The sequence below is a fragment of the Zootoca vivipara genome, chromosome 5 (assembly GCF_965207765.1).
Source record: "Zootoca vivipara chromosome 5, rZooViv2.hap1.1, whole genome shotgun sequence".
Taxonomy (NCBI): domain Eukaryota; kingdom Metazoa; phylum Chordata; class Lepidosauria; order Squamata; family Lacertidae; genus Zootoca; species Zootoca vivipara.
Genome location: NC_142588.1, coordinates 67256121 through 67275393, shown reverse-complemented (window position 1 = coordinate 67275393; position 19273 = coordinate 67256121). Strand labels below are relative to the sequence as shown.

At 42.5% G+C, this 19273-nt stretch overlaps 1 protein-coding gene across 3 annotated transcripts in view; it reads left to right on the top strand.

Annotated features, from left to right (window-relative positions):
- Window positions 1–19273, top strand: part of PAX3 (paired box 3) — a 110548-nt gene that overhangs the window by 81777 nt on the left and 9498 nt on the right. For all 3 annotated transcript variants that reach the window (XM_035133908.3, XM_088670827.1, XM_088670828.1), the window contains 2 exons: window positions 7252–7417; window positions 8390–8604. In XM_035133908.3, the coding sequence (XP_034989799.1) occupies window positions 7252–7417; window positions 8390–8604 (381 nt within the window). The remainder of the gene's footprint in view (window positions 1–7251; window positions 7418–8389; window positions 8605–19273) is intronic.

Here is a 19273-nt window from a genome sequence, read left to right as displayed (position 1 = left end):
GGTTGAAATATTATGCTGATATGCAGCAACGCCTCGGAGCCGTCGTGGCTGCGGCCATGCCTTGCCCCGCCCTCGCCCGCCCTTCCACCCCCTCTCGCCTGCCCGACCCTCCTGTCCTCTTGCTGCAGAGTTCCAGCATCACAGCGTCATCCAGAGACACCCACAAATATGAGTTATCTCTCTCTCTCTATTTCTTCCTTCCTTCCCTCCCTCTTCCATCCTTAATAAAATACGGGGGGGGGGCAGATAAGCCCCACATAGAAAGCCCATCAACATGGGGGGATGACTCTTTCAAATACGGTATTTACCAGTAATGGAGGGGGCACCTAGGCCTCTAGGAGTTGGATGCTATGCCTAGGAGTAGGACAATTCAAGAAAGCAGAATGATGCATATGCTATGGTAATATATCAATAGAATCATAGAATTGTAGTCGGAAGGGACCACAAGGGTCATCTAGTCCAACCCCCTGCAATGCAGGATTTTTTCCTAAGGTGGGGCTTGAACCATGGTTGAAATATTATGCTGATATGCAGCAACGCCTCGGAGCCGTCGTGGCTGTGGCCGTGTCTTGCCTCGCCCTCGCCCGCCCTGCCACCCCCTCTCGCCTGCCCGACCCTCCCGTCCTCTCCAGCCAAGCAGGGTAGCCGCCAACGCTACCAGCCCCAGAAGCACAAGGTGGCCGCTGCTGCCACCGCCACGATGTCATCAGGCCCGTTGGCCCTTTAGCCCCGCCCACTTTGTGGCCCCTCCCTTTCTGTGCCTTGGCCCCGCCCCTGAACGACCATGGCTTGCCCCCCCTAGTTTTGATCCTGGCTACGCCCCTGGTTCTTAACCCGAAGCGTACTTAACCTGAAGCGAACTTTCCCATTGAAAGTAATGGAAAGTGGATTAATCCGTTCCAGACGATGAAAAACACCCCCTAAAACAGCAATTTAACATGAATTTTACTGTCTAATGAGACCATTGATCCATAAAATGAAGGCAATAATCAATGTACTGTACTATAAAATAAATAAGACAGTATTTTAGATGAAAAAAATTAGCATTTTTTTCCTTATGTGCACTGATGATAGTCAGTTTGGATGGGGGGCTTTTATCCATTTCTGCAGACACACAATCAACCAGTAGCTGAACTGGGTTCCGCACAGTCACAAAAATGAAGTCACAAGCCACAGTCACAAAAGTGAAAAACAAAACCTCCAAATACACTGGTACCTCGGGTTAAGTACTTAATTGGTTCAGGGGTGCCATTCGCACCCCAAAAAGTACTTAATCCGAGCGGCGATGGCACGCATGTGTGAAGCGCCGATAGAGCGTTTCTGCACATGCGCGAAGCATGCAGATCGCTTCTGCACATGCGCGCACGGTGGAACCCGGAAGTAAACACTTCCGGGTCCGCGGAGTACTTAAACTGAAAGTACTCAAACTGAAGCGTACTTAAACTGAGGTATGACTGTACAGAGAACCAGTCTGAAGTACTTAGGGAAGGTCATTATGTCAGTAAGTTTGACATGTCCCATGCCTACTAGCAGATGGAACGGGAGGAGGACTGCAAGGAATTTGTCAAAAGAAACACCCAAATGGTTTTTAGAAGAGCGTATATATATCAGGGATGGAGAATCTGCAGCCCTCCAGTTGCTGTTGGACTCCACCTCTCATCAGCCCCAGCCAACATGGCCAGTTCTCAGGGACGATGGGCGTTGTTGTTCAGCAACATCAGAAGGGTCAACAGATATTCAAATTGTGCTGTTTTAAGAAGCTCCTCTGGTATCAAGTTTCACTACCAGCTCATGTGGAGAAACATAATGGCAGAATCCCCATCTCTGGAAATAAAGCAACCCACTGTTGCTCAGTCCTGTCTTTATCCTTAATAAAACACATAGTGTCTTGGTACATGAAAAACAGGGATAAACAGCAAGTAGTCAGTCCTTTATATTAACAGAGGTAGAGATAAATTTTATTTTAAGGGCTAAATAGAAGCCATATTGGGTAGTTTCCCCTAACAGTTGAAGGAATGTTACCTCAGAAAATCAAGTCCATTTATTTAAGACTTCACTTAAAAATAAAAAAGAGAGAACAATGAACATCTACCAGGCGTATAGGAGGCAGATTCCCCATTCTCCTGGGCTTACAGCAAAGCCCAGCCAAGGATGTTATGGGTTCTTTTTTAAGGAAGTGTAGGCACCTAGGGAGGCTGCAGAATGCAGACCACTGGAGAGATGGATTGTAAAATGAAAGGGCAGTCAGAAAATTCCTTTATTACATCAAACGTAAGACAAGTGCAACAAAAACCCTGCATCCCACCCATGAGAATTTCACCTAAATTTTCTCTTCCCTTTGAGCATTTTTAATGCAATTTCTTTTCTTGGTAATTGCTGCAGAATAGCTGGAAGTGGGGTTTTGAAGGACTTTTCAGAACAGCTTAATTCAGGTGCTAGCCAATGTGTTGTTGTTGTTGTTTGTTGTTTAGTTGTGTCCGACTCTTTGTGACCCCATGGAGCAGTGCACGCCAGGCACTCCTGTCTTCCACTGCCTCCCGCAGCTAGCCAATGTACTGTAGATGCAGTCAAAGTTTCCCCACTGAAAGATAATATTGGTATTAGAGATCTATCAGCCTTTGTGGGAAAATATTTCTTTGTAGCCTAAAGATACATGATAAAGTGAAGTCTTATTACACAGATATATTTTCTTAACAATTAATCATATCAGGCCGCAGTATAGTCTCTTGTGGGAGAAAGTACAGACTATCACTTGAGGCACTTCAAATTAAATTGGACAAATCAGTCAAGTATGTTCAGCTCTGGCAAGGATTCGACTGGATGACCTTGTAGACCTTTCCCATCTCTGATTCCTAATATTTACGTCTTGCCTTTTTTGTTATCATTTTTCCCTTAAGTAGTTTGTAACCGAACAAGGCAACATCCTATTTCCTTGACGCTGGCTGGGTATCCTTTCAAAGCTGCAGTTCTTCCTCAAGGCTTGCCGTAGCGAAATTGGCCTTGACAGTTCAACTGCCTTATCCTAAACAGAGAGTTTCCAATGTGCTTTTAAGGCAACGAGATCTCTTATTCAAATAGGCAAAATGTTTGAAAAGGGAATTCAGAAAGACAATAGAGGATAGTTTCTTCTAAACAGAGTCTGGGCTTTACAAGGATGAATGCCAAATACGTATCAAATCAAAAGAATGGCACATTGATAAAGACACGTCTAATTTAAGCCAGAGAATGTATTCCCTTCGCTGCACTGCTGTACATCAGAAATATTTATGTGTTTTTTGGTTAGTTTCAGTGGCCATGAAGGAAAGGAAAGGGGGGAAAGCAGGAGAGAGAGAGGAATGGTATGGGGTGGGGAGTTCGAAGATGGAAGGATATGAATTAAAAGTGAAGTAGAGGCAGAACCTCAGTTAAGGGACAAGAAGAAAGCCAGGAAGGTCTGCTACTGCAACAACACCGCAAAGGAGATGACGGGAAATACATAGGGCTGTAGTGGTTAGAGTGTTGGACTAGGACAGGCACCCCCAAACTTCGGCCCTCCAGATGTTTTGGACTACAGTTCCCATCTTCCCTGACCACTGGTCCTGTTAGCTAGGGATCATGAGAGTTGTAGGCCAAAACATCTGGAGGGCCGCAGTTTGGGGATGCCTGGACTAGGACCTGGGAAACCAGGGTTCAGATCCCCACCAATCCATGAAGCTCATTGTGTGACCATGGGCCAGTGGCCATCTCTCCACTAAATTAACACCACAGGGTTGCTGCGAGGATGACATGGGAGCAGGGAAGCTGTGGACACTTTCTTTAGCCTGGATAAAAGGTGGGATATGAATGAAATAAATGATACATTGTGTTGTTCTCTCTGTATGTGTCTATCTTTTGCTGCCTCCATTATGACACAGCTACAGTGACACCCATCTCATTTTGTTCTGCATGATGTCTATATCATTTTTAGGTGTGTGTGTGCATCAGCAAATATATACATAGCTAATATAGCAATATATTGGCAAAAACTAACATTGCAATCCTATACAAGTCCATTCAGAAATTCCATTGAGTTGAGTGTGGCTTAATCCCAGGTAAATAGGTATAGGGTTGCAGCCTAAAGGGATGAAATATGTATGCATACCTAGCCTAGGGATGGCTGAGAGGTTAAGATGGAGTTTGTGACTCTTGGACACCTTTCTGCTGCTGCTTTGTCCTGTAGCCAAAGCCACTCCTTGTAAACCTCTCAATCTCTCTCTCTCTCTCTCTCTCTCTCTCTCTCTCTCTCTCTCTCTCTCTCTCTCTCTCTCTCTCTCTCTCTCTCTCTCTCTCTCTCTCTCTGCTTTGTTACCGGTAGCTGTTCACATTCATTTTAGGAAGATAGCAAGCTTGCCTTAGGCTAAGTCAGGCTGCTGACCCATCTCTAGCTCAATATGGTCTGACTGTCAGCAGCTCTCCATGATTTCAAGCAGGCATCTCTCCCAGACTTGCCTGGAGAGGCCAGAGATTGAACCTGGGATCTTTAGCATGCAAAGCAGATACTTCACCCCCACCCCCTGCTTCCTTGCAAGAGGCCTTTAAATTCTCCTGACTGCTTTTGCACAAATGAAAAGCGGTATTTTTAAAAAACAGAAGTTATAAAAAGTTATAAGTTCAGTGTGCATAAAATGCCATGTTTGTGTGCATAGTGTATGAAATTTACTGGAGGTTTGCATTTGCAGAATATAGATATAGCAAATGCAAAAAGGTGCTTCTACAGCTAAAGCTGCAAACAAAAGGGTGGAGTCTTTGATTCAATCTTTATGCTAATTGATGACTCATCCCTGGCAATCTGGGTCTCAGAAGCTACCAGCACACTGAAGAAGCTTATTTGAATCTCTCTCTGGATATGAATCTCTCTCTCTATCTCTTCTGGGATTAGATTAACAAGTAAAAGAAAATTGGACGACATTGCTAGTTGTTTAAGAACAATGTGTTGATTTGTATTTACTGTACAACTTTTTTGTAACAAGTTTAAAGACAGTTTGCAGTAAAATTTTGGAGCTCTTTCTTTGTTTGCAGAGCTTATTGATTCATACTCTGCACCAGGCATGTCAAACTTGCGGCCCTCCAGATGTTTTGGACTACAATTCCCATCTTCCCCAACCACTGGTCCTGCTAGCTAGGGATCATGGGAGTTGTAGGCCAAAACATCTGGAGGGCCGCAGGTTTGACATGCCTGCTCTGCACAATGTCTGGATCATGGAATTCTGCTCCCACAACTAACAAAATGGTGATGGTAGGCCTGGAGGTGCTCAGGAGAATCCCTGCAGCAAGCCTAGAAGTTCCAACTTTTTTATCCCACCTGCTACCTGTCATAAATTTCAGAAGGGTACATGAATGGTCATATTTGAGAAGGGGACATGAATGGCCTTAAATTGGGTTGCCATATGTCCAGAATTTCCTGCACACAGCTGAAATACTGCAGTTGAAAGCAGTGTCTGGGTGGAAATTGCAAAAAAAATTGTCCAGGAAAATCTGGGCGTATGGCAACCCATGTTGGCGGTTTGATTTTCCTTTAAAATAGCTCAACAACTTTGGCCAAAAGAAAAAAGAACAAAAAGGCAACCCTACTTAAACCGAGTCAGGCCCTTGTTCCATCCAGCTCAGTACAGTCATACCTCCGTTTAAGTACGCTTTGGTTTGAGAACTTTCAGTTTAAGTACTCCGCAGACTTGAGTGGAACGGATTAATCCACGTTCCATTACTTTCAATTGGAAAGTTCACTTCAGGTTAAGTACGCTTCAGGTTAAGTACGGACTTCCAGAACCAATTACACTCATATCTCGGGTTAAGTACGCTTCAGGTTGAGTACTCTGTAGACCCGTCTGGAACGGATTAATCCACTTTCCATTACTTTCAATGGAAAGTTCACTTCAGGTTAAGTACAGAATTCCAGAACCAATTGTGCACTTAAACCGAGGTACCACTGTATTGTCTATCCTGACTCTGCAGGGTTTCAGGCAAAAGTCTTGATGTGATCTACATGTAGATACAGTAGTTTGCTCTTAAGAATTATATTGCTATGAATTCAAGCCTCATGAAAACAAGGTGGGTAGACAAGTAGCTGTTCACTGCAAGCAGCACACCTGGGGCAAATAGCAGCTGGAGGGGGATGATTTCCATGAAGAAACTGATGGAGGAATGTGCTGAAAAGTATGGGTTGAACAAATGATTAACAGAAAGACATGTACATGCTCGGCAAGCAAATAAGGATGAATGCTTATTATAACCCTCTAAAAATGTATCAGAACAAATGGTCAGAAAAGACCAGGCACAGTCTTTATGCAAGCAAATCAGGAAAAATGGCCAATAGATGGGTTATTTGGAGGAGCCCTTAATTAATTAAAATATCTGATAGTGCACATTTTCCTATAAGAGAGCACTCATGGTGACTAATTCCATTCCAAACAATCCAATGAAATAAACACAACCGAAGAGTCGGAACAATTTCAAATATGAGAGCTTAGTCACATTTCTGCTTGTGTCATGCCTAGAAAGCATGGATCGGAGTGGTTTTCCCCTTGTCCCACTCCTTTCCAAGGAAAAGCCCACTCTTTAGCGATAGGTCTGAACAAATGGAAATCAGGGGAAAATTTGAATTGCTGTTTGCTCCAATTGAGCGCTAAAGAGTGGTTTTTCCCAGGGGAAAGCAGCAGAACAAGGGGACGTGGGGATAAGCCCAGAAAAAGAGACAGCATGGAAGATAAAGCCACCCAGCAGCAAAGAAATGAGGGCTGATGAAAAGCTTGCAGTGGTTGCTAAAAAGGGGTGCTACCACAGATAAGGCCTTCCAACACATCCTGGCATGTTAGGTTTGACATTACTCCACAACAGGATGCAAAGAGGGACTTCTCCATCTTTGGTTATGCGAGGAAGTTGTCCTTTAGACACCCTCAGCTCAAGCCACTGAGGGCTTGGCTATAATAACCAGCACTTTGAATTTTAGCCAGAAATGTTTTGGTAGCCTGTGCAGCTGTTCTAAAATACTGTAGATGCAATATTTGTGGCCATCTACTTTCCCACGAGTTGCTGCATTTTGCACCTGTTGGATCTTTCTTAGGCTCATCAGCGGCAGCTCAATGTTGGGACTGTGTATTACAGTAATCCAGTTAAGGAGGGCATGTACCACTGTGCATAGTTTATTGTGCCAAGTGGTATGGCGAACACTGAATGGACATAAAATTGATTGTAGCACCATCTCAAATGCCTCTTTCCCCTTCCAACCATTTGTAGGTGTGGTTTAGTAATCGTCGAGCTAGATGGAGGAAGCAAGCTGGGGCCAATCAACTGATGGCTTTCAATCACTTGATCCCAGGTGGATTCCCACCCAGTGCCATGCCAACTCTGCCAACGTACCAGCTATCAGAATCTTCCTACCAGCCCACTTCTATTCCACAAGGTACAGTAGGAAACAGAACGTTCTCTTGACTGGTATTTTCAGTTGTTTTCTATCCCTGTGCAGTATTAGAAATATTAACACAACTTCTTAAGAGATATTTTCAGTATAGAAACCTAGGGAGCCAACTTATATTAAATCAGACCAACAGTCCATCTAGCGTCTGAAAACCAAGATATAGCTGATTTGAATTGGTCCCCTTAGTTAAAACCTTACTTTTAATTTATGACATAGTATGTGTAAGCCCTAGAATGGTACAAATGGGAAGAAGTTAAATAAAGCAGCCAGATTCTGTTTTATCAGTGTAGTTAGCTTTTAAAAATGTAGCACAATGGATTAGTCCACATCAAGGTGTGTGTGCCTGAGCAAGAATATTCATTGAATTTATGAGTGATAACTACTTCTCAGTTTCTTTCTAGAAGATAAGTGGAACCTTCTGTTGGAGCTTTCTGTTGCTGTGTTAGACAAGTTCAGGCACCCCCAAACTTCGGCCCTCCAGATGTTTTGGACTACAATCCCCATCATCCCTGACCACTGGTCCTGTTAGCTAGGGATCATGGGAGTTGTAGGCCAAAGCATCTGGAGGGCCGCTGTTTGGGGATGCCTGGACAAGTTTCTTTTAATGACTCATTTTAAACATATAAGCCATGGTTTTGCTATTGGGACCATGCTTTGAGCTTATGGGCTTTCTCTTCTCCTTGCATTGATTGATTCACTCCTTCACTCACTTTCTTGTTTGCTAAACCCATAGTTTACCTGCTTTCAAAATAACACAGAACTGGGGTTTTCCTGAACCAGGCTATGAGGGAGACAGCTGAAGTGTGAGATGATGAGAGGGAACATTGAAGGCCAGGAAGATGGGCATATGAACTGAATAATAGCATGGTTTATTGTTTTCTTGAGTAAGCTTTCTCGGCGTAGAATTTTGCATGAAAATGTGGATGATTTGCAAAACGTATTCCCTCTTCCTTGCAGCTGTGTCAGACCCAAGCAGTACAGTCCACAGACCTCAGCCTCTGCCACCAAGCACTGTGCACCAAAGCAGCCTGCCATCAAACCCAGAAAGCAGCTCAGCGTACTGCCTCCCGAGCACAAGGCATGGGTTTTCCAGCTATACAGACAGCTTTGTGCCTCCATCCGGGCCTTCAAATCCTATGAACCCTGCCATTGGCAACGGCCTTTCACCCCAGGTCAGTCCTGCTTTTTCAGACACAGGATTTTTTGTATACCCAAACTAAATTGTCTGTTCCCCAAGGCCATAGTACAATGATTTGCCAAATTTAAACCATAAAGTATTCTTTATATAAGCCACATGATTTCAGTTTGCTGGTTTCCTCCCTCCCTGCCCCCCCTTCCTACTGACTGAATCAAAAGTCATAGCTTATATTTAGTTTTAGGCAATGTTTTTTAATGTAATCATGAAAACTTTCTGCGTGCAGTCAATTGTCAAGCATTTCTGATGTGCTGCTTTTCAATTTTATTTTATTTTTTAAAATTAGTCCATTTCTATCTTTAAAAATAATGAAACAAAAACAGAGACAATGATTTGGGTTTTAATTCTTTGTCAACTTATAGAGAAAATAATGAATAGAAAATCACATACACAACCTTAAAAGTAGAAGGCAAGTTAGTCCTGGCTCAGCTGATGAGCAATGCAGATCAGGCTGAGCCATAATCGAGTTGTAAATGCATAAATTAAGAGCATTACTGCACCCAGGAAGCCTATAACTACTTGAAGGACATAATTGTTTTCCTAATTTGCATGAGCTTTCCCTGGATGATCGTGTTAATAAATTGCCTTGATAATTGAGTGTCAAGAAGGTTGGTTAAATTTCCTACTTCTGGCATCTGCCTTGGGGTTGACATTATTAGCAATTGCTAAAATGTTCGGTAGTTTATTTTATTAGTGTGGATTTAGCACAGGTGTTGGGAGAGCTGTCCACTGAATCCTGAGCAAATTTCACAAAGGGGGGGAATGCAATCTATAATTACAATCAAGGATCTCTTCAGGGCTGAGAGTGAGAGTTTTAATGGCTTTATCTTCTCTCTGCTTTTCTTCCTCTATGTGTGTGTGTGGTTTTTTTTAAATAAAAAAACAAACAGAGGGAAGCTTGGAATGACACAAATGAAAAGTGAAAAGACAATTATACTCAATTACACACTAATCACTGACTATCACCACTGCCTAAGCAGTGAGAGGGCAGTCTAACAGGCAGAAAATGAGATTTTAATAGCACAAAGGGTGGCCAAACTAACGGCTCCTATATCTTTGCCTCCTTTGCTTGCTTCAACTTGTGGTTTCTATCTTGGGAGTACACTTCCTGGTTTCTGCACCACGGTGATAACTCTGTGCAGCTGAAGAGTTCAAAGGCAACCAAGTTGAAAAGAATGAATAGCAAAGGCAATGAAATAAACATTTTTGCCTAAAGGCAAGAGTTCATAAACCCTTTTTTGTAACAGTAAATGTAATTAAGTTTCAGATATCCCTATAGCACATAGTGGGATGCAAAACTTTATGGCTTTAGACCTTAGCAGAAAAAGAAACCAATAGGAAAACAAGTGGATGTAGCTCCAGTAAGACTTTAATTAATATCGGTTTTGAAGAATCTCCATTTTCAAGTGCAGTTCTCAACAAAAGGCTTGACATTTCATTATGCTGTTAGACTCACAGTGTGCAATGTTCTCATGACTTAAATATAAAACATTTCCAAGTTAATCCATCAAAACTAAGCAAATGCCATTGTCAGCAACAGGGAATGTTTTCTTGGATGAAAACAAAATTATTACATTGTGCAAATAAAATTAAGAGCAATGGCAGATATGTTCTGTGACATTTGGATCAAGTAGTTTCTTGGACTGACATAGCTGCTTATGCCACAGTCATCTTCCCGCTAAATAAGCCAACCTCACTTATTCAGCACTGAGATTATCAAGTTGAGATCCTTGAACTGATACCATTAGTTCGGGTTGTGGCTCATTGCTAAGCAAGCTTGGTTTCTTACAAAAGGTATAGAGCCTAAGGATTCATTGCCGTGGATCAGGGATGCCATTTCAGATTCCAGTTGTGGAATGGTGTGGAGAAGGAGACAGTGTTCAGGGAACAGAAGGTTCAGAACAAAGTTCAAAGACTGGTGCTTGTAGATATTCTAATATGCAGTAGTAAAAAAAGGAAAAAGAGGGTGTTCTAAGAGAATTTGTTGTGGCTCTCTTCTTGTTTTAGAAAAACAACTAATTAAAAACTAAATCTATGTTTCAAAGCAGAAACAGATTTTGGAACATCAAGATCAGTTAGTCAAAGTTCTTATTTCAGAACTTCCATAATGCCAAGCAGTTGCTATTTTAGAAATTATAACTTCTCAACATGCTGGGGGGGGGGGGGAATCAAACGTTTCAATCAAAACTTTCAGTCAAAACTGGGAGTTTTGAATTATGTATTCACAATGAATTTGAAGACAAGAGATCTGGATTCATTGTGTAACTGGTTTATCTGGAGTGTGCCCCAATTCAAATTTAAAGTCAAGCACTATTAAATTCCACTTGTTTCACTGAGAGATATTGAAGCATGTGCTTAGATCTCCTGTTGAAATCAATGTGACTTCAATCTGTCTTACTTTGGCTGATTCATTATCATGATGTGTCAGCAGTAGTCCTTTTGACCATGTTAAGTCTGAGTTGCTATTTGGACTGTTTAGAGTTCAGAGAATTTGCCAGACATATCCAGAATATTGCATTTGGCAGCAGTGTCCAGGCTGAAATCGCCCAGGAAAATCTGCTCAGAAACAGCATTTTTTTTTGCAATTTCCCCCAAAAAGCTGAACAACTTTTCTGTCTGAATTTTCACTGTTTGAAATATGGCAACCCTACATAATCTTCCACTTGTGCAGTTCATGTGCCCTATGTATGTCTACTCAGAAGTAAGTCCTAAGAATTTAACCAGTCTTACTCCTAGGCAAATGTGCATAGGATTGTTGCCTAGGATTGGGTAAAGCTTTAAAGAAGGTTGTCTTTCCGTGTACTTTGTTTACATTTCAGTTAGATGTAGACATTTCCAACTCACTAATGCATAACTGTCCTTTGGCGTGTCTGGAGTTCACAACTTCATATCTTCCAGATTTGATTGGTTAATGGGGGGGGGGGATGTTTTGGCCCAGTAAATGGAGGAATGGGGAATGAGACTTTTTGAAACCAAGAGGGGTTTAGAATTCATGGTTCACTTCAATGGCACATATTGCCATATGAAAGAATTTTAGAAATTAAATGCGTCTGTCAAACCTAATGTGGATCTGAGCTATGTTTTCCAGACACCAGAATCTCCCAAGCATGTTTTACTCACCTATGACTTTTTAAAAATGCAGAATCCGTATTTTTGTTCCCATCTAATTAGTTCTGCTGAGCGACTAATCATTCTGAGATTTTGGAAGGAAAATAAACATAAATCCATGGCTCTGGCTGTGGTAAAAAATCAGTACCACCTAACAGTTCGGTAAAACAGTGGTTCCCAATTAGCTAAGCACTGTGGACCTGCTGTTTTTTCAACAGCCAATCCGTGGACACATTACTTTGGAAAAGTTTGCTATTTTTGTTATGTGGATGGTGCCATGGACCCCCCTGGTGGGTTACATGGACCCCCTGGGGTCTGCGGACCACCAATTGTGAACCAATTGCTGTAAAAGATTGCTTAGATACCATTATAACTTGAAAGGCACACTTTGCAACTGATTCACTTACATGGGATTGTGTATCCATGTCCATTAAAAGGATACTATTGAAGATACCTCTTTAGAAACTTTTGATGGAATGAATTCTCCTGGAAAAGAATCCATTGTATAAAGACTTGAATTGCTACAATATAAATAAATTGAAATAGATACACACATATTTTTGATGGAAAAGATAATTGTAAGTGGCTGGCAGTGGCTGTTCAGAGTCTCAGGTGAGAGAATCTTGCCAGGGATAGATGTTAGGAGCTTCTGCATTTAAAGCATGTGTTCTATCAATCAGCTACTGTTCCTCCTCAGTTTTGCCTCTTATTGAACATTTATGTCTGTGTGATCCTTGTCATCAATTACATCCCTTTGGCAAACACCACAGGAGTATGATATACACGACACCAGCTGGATTTATGGCAAATTCTTCAGCATAGTATGCAATAGGAGAGACAATGTCTTGCTTTAAGATTCACGTGAAACCTTCTCAGCTGCTGTAAATCAACTCCCTTCTGATGTTGATTCTCATCATAGGCCCATAATTCCTGTGGCTTTTTCTTATCATAGGCCCATAATTCCTGTAGCATTTTTGCTAGTTGGTTCAGTTTCATTCTACTCCGGCACTTTTTCGAGAGGACTTCTTACACACCTTTCTGCTGATTAAATGGACCATTATAAAATTACAAAAAATAGAAATTCTTATATATAAACTTTTTTTATATAAAAGGTATAAGCAAATACCTTATATGTATTGTATGTGGGGGTTTTGTGACTGGATCTTCCAGTACCTTTCTCTCCGTCTCTGAAATACTGTGGATGGCTGTAAATATATTTAGAAGAGTAGTAGTGCAGAGAGACTGTTTGCTTTCCCCTACACTATTTCTGTTATTTGTCCTTTGAAGGAATACGGTTGCAGTGGGAGATATTGTGATCGCTGACTAGTACTGTACTTCTCTGGGTGCTGTGCTAGCATGCTGTCTGTGCTATGTATTATGGCCAGTGTGCATTGCATTGTATAATCTATGTATCTTGTTTAAGAAGGTCCTTAACATGTGTTTTTTTTCCCAAAAAACCCCCACATACAATACATAAAAGGTGTTTGCTTATACCTTTTATATAAAAAAAGTTTATATATAAAGACCCTGATGTTGGGAAAGATTGAGGGCACTAGGAGAAGGGGACGACAGAGGACAAGATGGTTGGACAGTGTTCTCGAAGCTACGAACATGAGTTTGACCAAGCTGCGGGAGGCAGTGGAAGACAGGAGTGCCTGGCGTGCTCTGGTCCATGGGGTCACGAAGAGTCGGACACAACTAAACAACAACATAACATGTGTGTAGTTTTCTGGTCCCTGGAGTGGGAAGGAAAGGGGAGAATGAGGGCATTATCAATATATGCACATGCATGCGCACACCCCCCCCCCCACTTAATGCGTGGCACTGGGAAATAATTAAATAATTCAATTCATACCCAGAAATGGTGGGGAGAGACCTGGAGAGTCCTTGTGACTTGCAAGGAGACCATCCACAGGGCCCGAAGACGATGTCAGTGAGGGCAGAGGAAGCCGCAAAGAGGCTGGAGATGCAGTGGGGCTTGTTTTGGCTGCTCAGCCTCCCCGTCTAACAGCTGACATGCAGCAGCAGCAATAGGAGTATAGCATCTAGATCAAGGGAAGTAATAGTACCACTGTATTCTGCTCTGGTCAGACCTCACCTGGAGTACTGTGTCCAGTTCTGGGCACCACAGTTCAAGAAGGATACTGACAAGCTGGAGGGCAACCAAAATGGTTAAAGGCCTGGAAATGATGCCTTATGAGGAACAGCTTAGGGAGCTGGGTATGTTTAGCCTGGAGAAGAGAAGGTTAAGGGGTGATATGATAGCCATGTTCAAATATATAAAAGGATGTCATATAGAGGATGGAGAAAGGTTGTTTTCTGCTGCTCCAGAGAAGCGGACACGGAACAATGGATTCAAACTACAAGAAAGAAGATTCCAACATTAGGAAGAACTTCTTGACAGTAAGAGCTGTTTGACAGTGGAATTTGCTGCTAAGGAGTGTGGTGGAGTCTCCTTCTTTGGAGGTCTTTAAGCAGAGGCTTGACAGGCATATGTCAAGAATGCTTTGATGGTGTTTCCTGCTTGGCAGGGGGTTGGACTGGATGGCCCTTGTGGTCTCTTCCAACTGCATGATTCTATGATTCTATGATTCTATGTCCCGCTTTTTCCAGCCTCCTGCCAGCCCCAGAGCTTCAATTCTACTTGTGCATATTTTTGGATATAGTGTATTTCAGTGCTTTTTTTTCTGGGGGGATGCATGGGTACGCATACCCCTAAACATTTTGTGAATCTATGTTTGGCCTCATTGAGGGGCAGTATTTCAATATGAGTAGGAAAATGCGAGTACCCCTAAACATTTTAGGGGGGGGGAAGCACTGGTATTTTTGGTACGGATTGAAGAGACAGCGGGGGAGGGGGTGTTTCGTGGGTGCTCCCATTTTACACGGTCTCACTTATGTGTGCGGGGGCCCAGAATGTAACCCCTGCATGGGGAATTGCCTGTAGCTGCAAACTGTCAAAACATTACAAAAACCTTTTTTTAAAAAAACAGCACTGAATCTGAAACAGCAAGGGGAAGGTTCATGGGAGAAGAACGGAGCTGGAAAATGAAAATGTAGTGACAGGCCACTGTAGAAAGACTCTAGTAGTGGGTAGGCAGGCAGAGATTCTTTCGAAGGCAAGCTGTTGGAGGCTGAGGAGAGTATTTTGGGGAATTTACAGGTAGGATTTTGGCATGTCAGTTCTGCAGTCCTTCGATGGGAGAAAGATGGCAGAGTGGTTTGTGTGGCCTGTGCTGCCCTAAATGGCACATGATTGTGGAATAAGGGCTACAGTGTCTTTATTGAGAGTGTGGGTGGAAGAGCTGTGGCAAAAGCCCCATAACTGCTGGTAAATTGTGTGTTGGAGAAGCTGCAGTGAGGTGAACATTCTTGCCTCTGTTCTGGGGATCTGAGGTGCCTTTGCCATGAGGGACTTTTGGGAGAGATGCCTACACACACACACACACACACACACACACACACACACACACACACACACTGCTTTGCTCAAACGCACCCTCCTTACTTTATTATTGATCAGGTTTGTAATTGACTATAATGCTTGGCTACAGAGAGCCATTCAGAGTGCCAAATGCACTAATGAGGTGCTCTGCGGCCAGTCTTCTGAGAGTGACAACCAGAGCAGAGCCACATGCAGCTGCCAGGAGAAGCAGGAGCAACTGGTTAGATCAGTGCTGGAATGTATCGGCAGCAGACATGGAAGGCAATCTTTAAACACTGGCAGCAACCTTTGGGTTGCAAGGGACATTTTGAGGTGGGGTGGAAGAACTGCATAAAGGACTGACCAGAGCTGCATGTAGCCCATAGGCTGCCTGCATGTAGTTTAGAGGGTGGGGGATTGAATCCAGCCTCTAAACGCTAAATTGTTTCACAGTAATACCTCCGCAAACACCCGCCACGTCTAGCGTCCATTCCAGCGAAAGTCTGCGGCAAACCCAGAAGTACCGGCGGGCACCGGAGCGATCTTCGCACCACAGCGCCAGGGCGCCCAAAATGCTTAAGATGGCCCTGATGCTTATATTAGTAAATCATAAATGGAATTATATTAGCAAAACAGGGGCCAGGGATCTCAGACCCAGGGGTTTAATGTGGCCCTCCAGTCCTCTCTCTCTGGCCCCTGGAGCTGTCTCCAGGTCATCCCCCCCCTCCTGGCTGCAATGTGTCTTGAACTTTGAGAACACCTGATGTTTGACTGGATGGAGAATAGAGAGCAGGGTCTGAGTGTGTGTAGAAACTAGCCTACTGTCCAAAGGTAAAATTTACACATGTTGCTCCTCCCAATTTTGTCTCTAGTCCTGGCCCACTGGCATATGGCCCCTGCAAGGTTTCTCAGGAGGCAATATGGGCCCTTGGGCTGGAATGGGTTCCACAGATGTGCTCAAAATAAGTGATCAGTACTCTCCAATTTGATCTCTTCACATCCTATCGTGGGCCCTATACAGTTGGTTTCCATCTCTATGCACCAAAATGGAATTCGTACCCTATGATGAAGGCCCAGCAGCTCCTTAATTTAGAGCTGTTCCAAATGGGTCCTAAAAACATCCTTCTCCAGTCTTGGCTTCTCTCACAACTCAGAGAAGGCCTGTGTTTCTCATCAGGCTGATTGACTATTTATTTGCTGTCTGCTTTGCTCATTATTACCAATACTCGGTGGTGAGAGTTCTTCTGTCACAAATGGCCAATCTTTACAGGAACAAGGAAGTGATTAATGGTGTCAAGATCTAATGTCAAGCATTGCCTATGTTTGTATTTTTTTAAAAGAAATCCTCCCCATCTCAGCGTGTGAGCCAATGAAACAATGCTTTTAAAGACTTGTCATATTGGAATGGCAATTGGTGATGTGCAATGTATGTAAATAGTATGTTTTGTGATAACGCTGTCTATTTTGATTTCTGTGCACATACTTTACAGGCTATTTCCGTTTTCCTGCAAATGAGATTGAGGTATATTAGTGCTGTTTCTTTTTGGCAAACACTTGTAAAGCCTGAAATTTGTAGGCAAGAGGTGCTAAGTCTTAATGGCCCTGCAGTCAATGCAATAAGGGTGCTGATTCGGCATGTCATTATTAGATCAGAATGTTAAGACTTTACTCTTCGGAAGTCTGAAATAGGATACAGGGCAATTTTTATGTCCTTGCATCCTACTCCCAGCCATTCCCCTTGCCGCTTTGCTCTGTTGCAGAAGGTCTGGCTTACTTTAAAGATTTAAAATCTAAAATAATCTAGGAAAATCACCCTAGCTACAGCCTGCACTATCATGTCCTGTAGCTAAAGAAGTCAATATTCTTCTTTTTAAATGAAGTTTCATGATTTTGGCATTTCCTTGTCATTTTTGACTGTTTGGGATTGTGGTGTGTCTGTGTGTGTGTGTTGTAAGCTGCTTGGAGATCTTTGGGTAACAAGTCTAAACAGTAGTAGTAGTAGTAATAATAATAATAATAATAATAATAATAATAATAATAATAATAATAATTCCTAAAGCTGCCATTTTGAAACATTCATTTAAATGAAAGTTCAGGATCTTATTGGAGCAACTAATAGTTTCAGGAGCCACTGAGGTTCTTGGAAAACATTCAGTGTTTCTGGAAAGACACCTAGCCAGATTTGGGAGTATCAAGTACAGACCTACAGACTAAGCTGAAATATGAAACACGTTTGGTAGCATATGTGCAGTAGTGCACAATTCCTTCCATTATTACCATTCCTCTTTCTAAGGAAGCAAGGAAAGAAGCTTGTTTTGGCTAACACAGACAAAGGAGACCATATATCTGATGTGTAGCATTGTAACAGGCCCCTAAGAACTGCTATTGTGGTATGCTTTCAGACTAGATAGTTTGGATTGAGAAACAGCATTGCCCACCAGGACAACCTGCACCCAGTGAAGGTCTTTGGATATAGTATGTTAGTTGCTTAATCATCCTAACTCTAAAACCAAGTATTCCCCATTGACTTTAGTAGGACTGGCAACACTTCATCGCGTTTCAATATCCCCACATACTCACTTTAGTGAGAGACTTCTCTGTTGCGACAGTTAATCAGTGATATGTTTAAAAGAAGTTTCAAACTCTTGCGTATCTTTCATGACGCTTGTGAAAAGCGGAGAAAGAAAGAGAGAGGGAAGGGAAGGAAAACTGTTGCTGAATTTTAACAGGGGAATGATACGTTCACCTATTATTTGCTCTTCATTTATTTCCTATTGCATTTATATCCCAGCTCAAGGTGAGGTATATGGTCCCCCCGTCTCCATCTTATTCTCACAGCAGCCCTGTGATTAGGCTCAGAGACTGTGACTAGCACAAGCTTACCCATCTGCAAGGCTAAGTGGGGCTTTAAATCCAGGCTTCCCAGATCCTACTACTGTACAACACTCTAACCACTAGGCTTCACTGACTTTTCCTCCTATGGTAGCTTTGCAACACGAGGCGGCAAATCTAAACACAGAGCTGGATAAGCAGTCTTAAAGGATCATGTAGGAAACATGCAGCCCGGTCTTATGTTATTTCTGCTAAAGGCATTCCCTGTTCCTGAGAGGTGCAGGAATTCCCTGGGCTCCATGTCCTTAACTGAGTTGCCAAAAATGTGAGGGTGTGACTAGGGACAATAGTCACTGAGCAAAGGATGGCAGCTGTGGCTTTTAATATTGATGATGGTGATGATAAGAACACAGATAAGTAATTACATAGTGCCTATCAAGTCATTCACACGCATTATTTCTGCAATCCTCTTCTTCATAATTTTTTATTAGTTTTCAAACAATTTAACAAATTCAATTCAGTTTCAATACAGTATTCCTTTAAGATTTTGACTTCCCATCCTTACTTCCTTGGTGTTTCTATTCCAATCATTCATTTACCACCATATATGTAAGGCTGAAAGAGAACTCCTAAGCGAGCTCGTGGTTGAGGTGAGACGATCACTTTAAAGGCTGTAGTCCTTGACACGTGTTCAAGGCCCGTGAGAATTGAAGAGGTGGGCTGCAGAATGTGAATTTTTTTTTTGAGGGGCGTAATTTTTGCGGGGGGGGGGAAGAAGGGGAGGTGGTTTCCTAGTGAAAAGAGTGCACAGCAGGTAATGCCATCCATCTTAGCAGCAGTTTGAAATGTTCAGTGTAGTGATGAATGAGGGTATCTGACCCACATCTGTTTTACATTAGAATGGAACACTGCCCTGACATCGTTAGGAGCATTTGTCAAGATTCCCTGGACAGAGCTTCTGTAAATTACATGCCGCAAATGTGTCAGGGTCAGATAAGAGGATATCATTAACTCCACCAAAGTTTACTCATGATCCTGTCAGTTCAACTTAATACGTTAACAGCCAACAATTTTCTTTGTGCTGTTTCATTAAATCTTTCAATCAGGGTGAGAGAGGAGGGAGGGAGGGGGAAAAGTATAACTGTAACCCCAAAATATAGAACGTGTTTGCCTCCCATAAATCATATTAATTGCAGACATGGTCACAGAGCATATTAGATGCAGGCATGCGTAAATGAATTAAAACATGTGAGGATTTTATGATGCCTATGGTAGGTCCGAC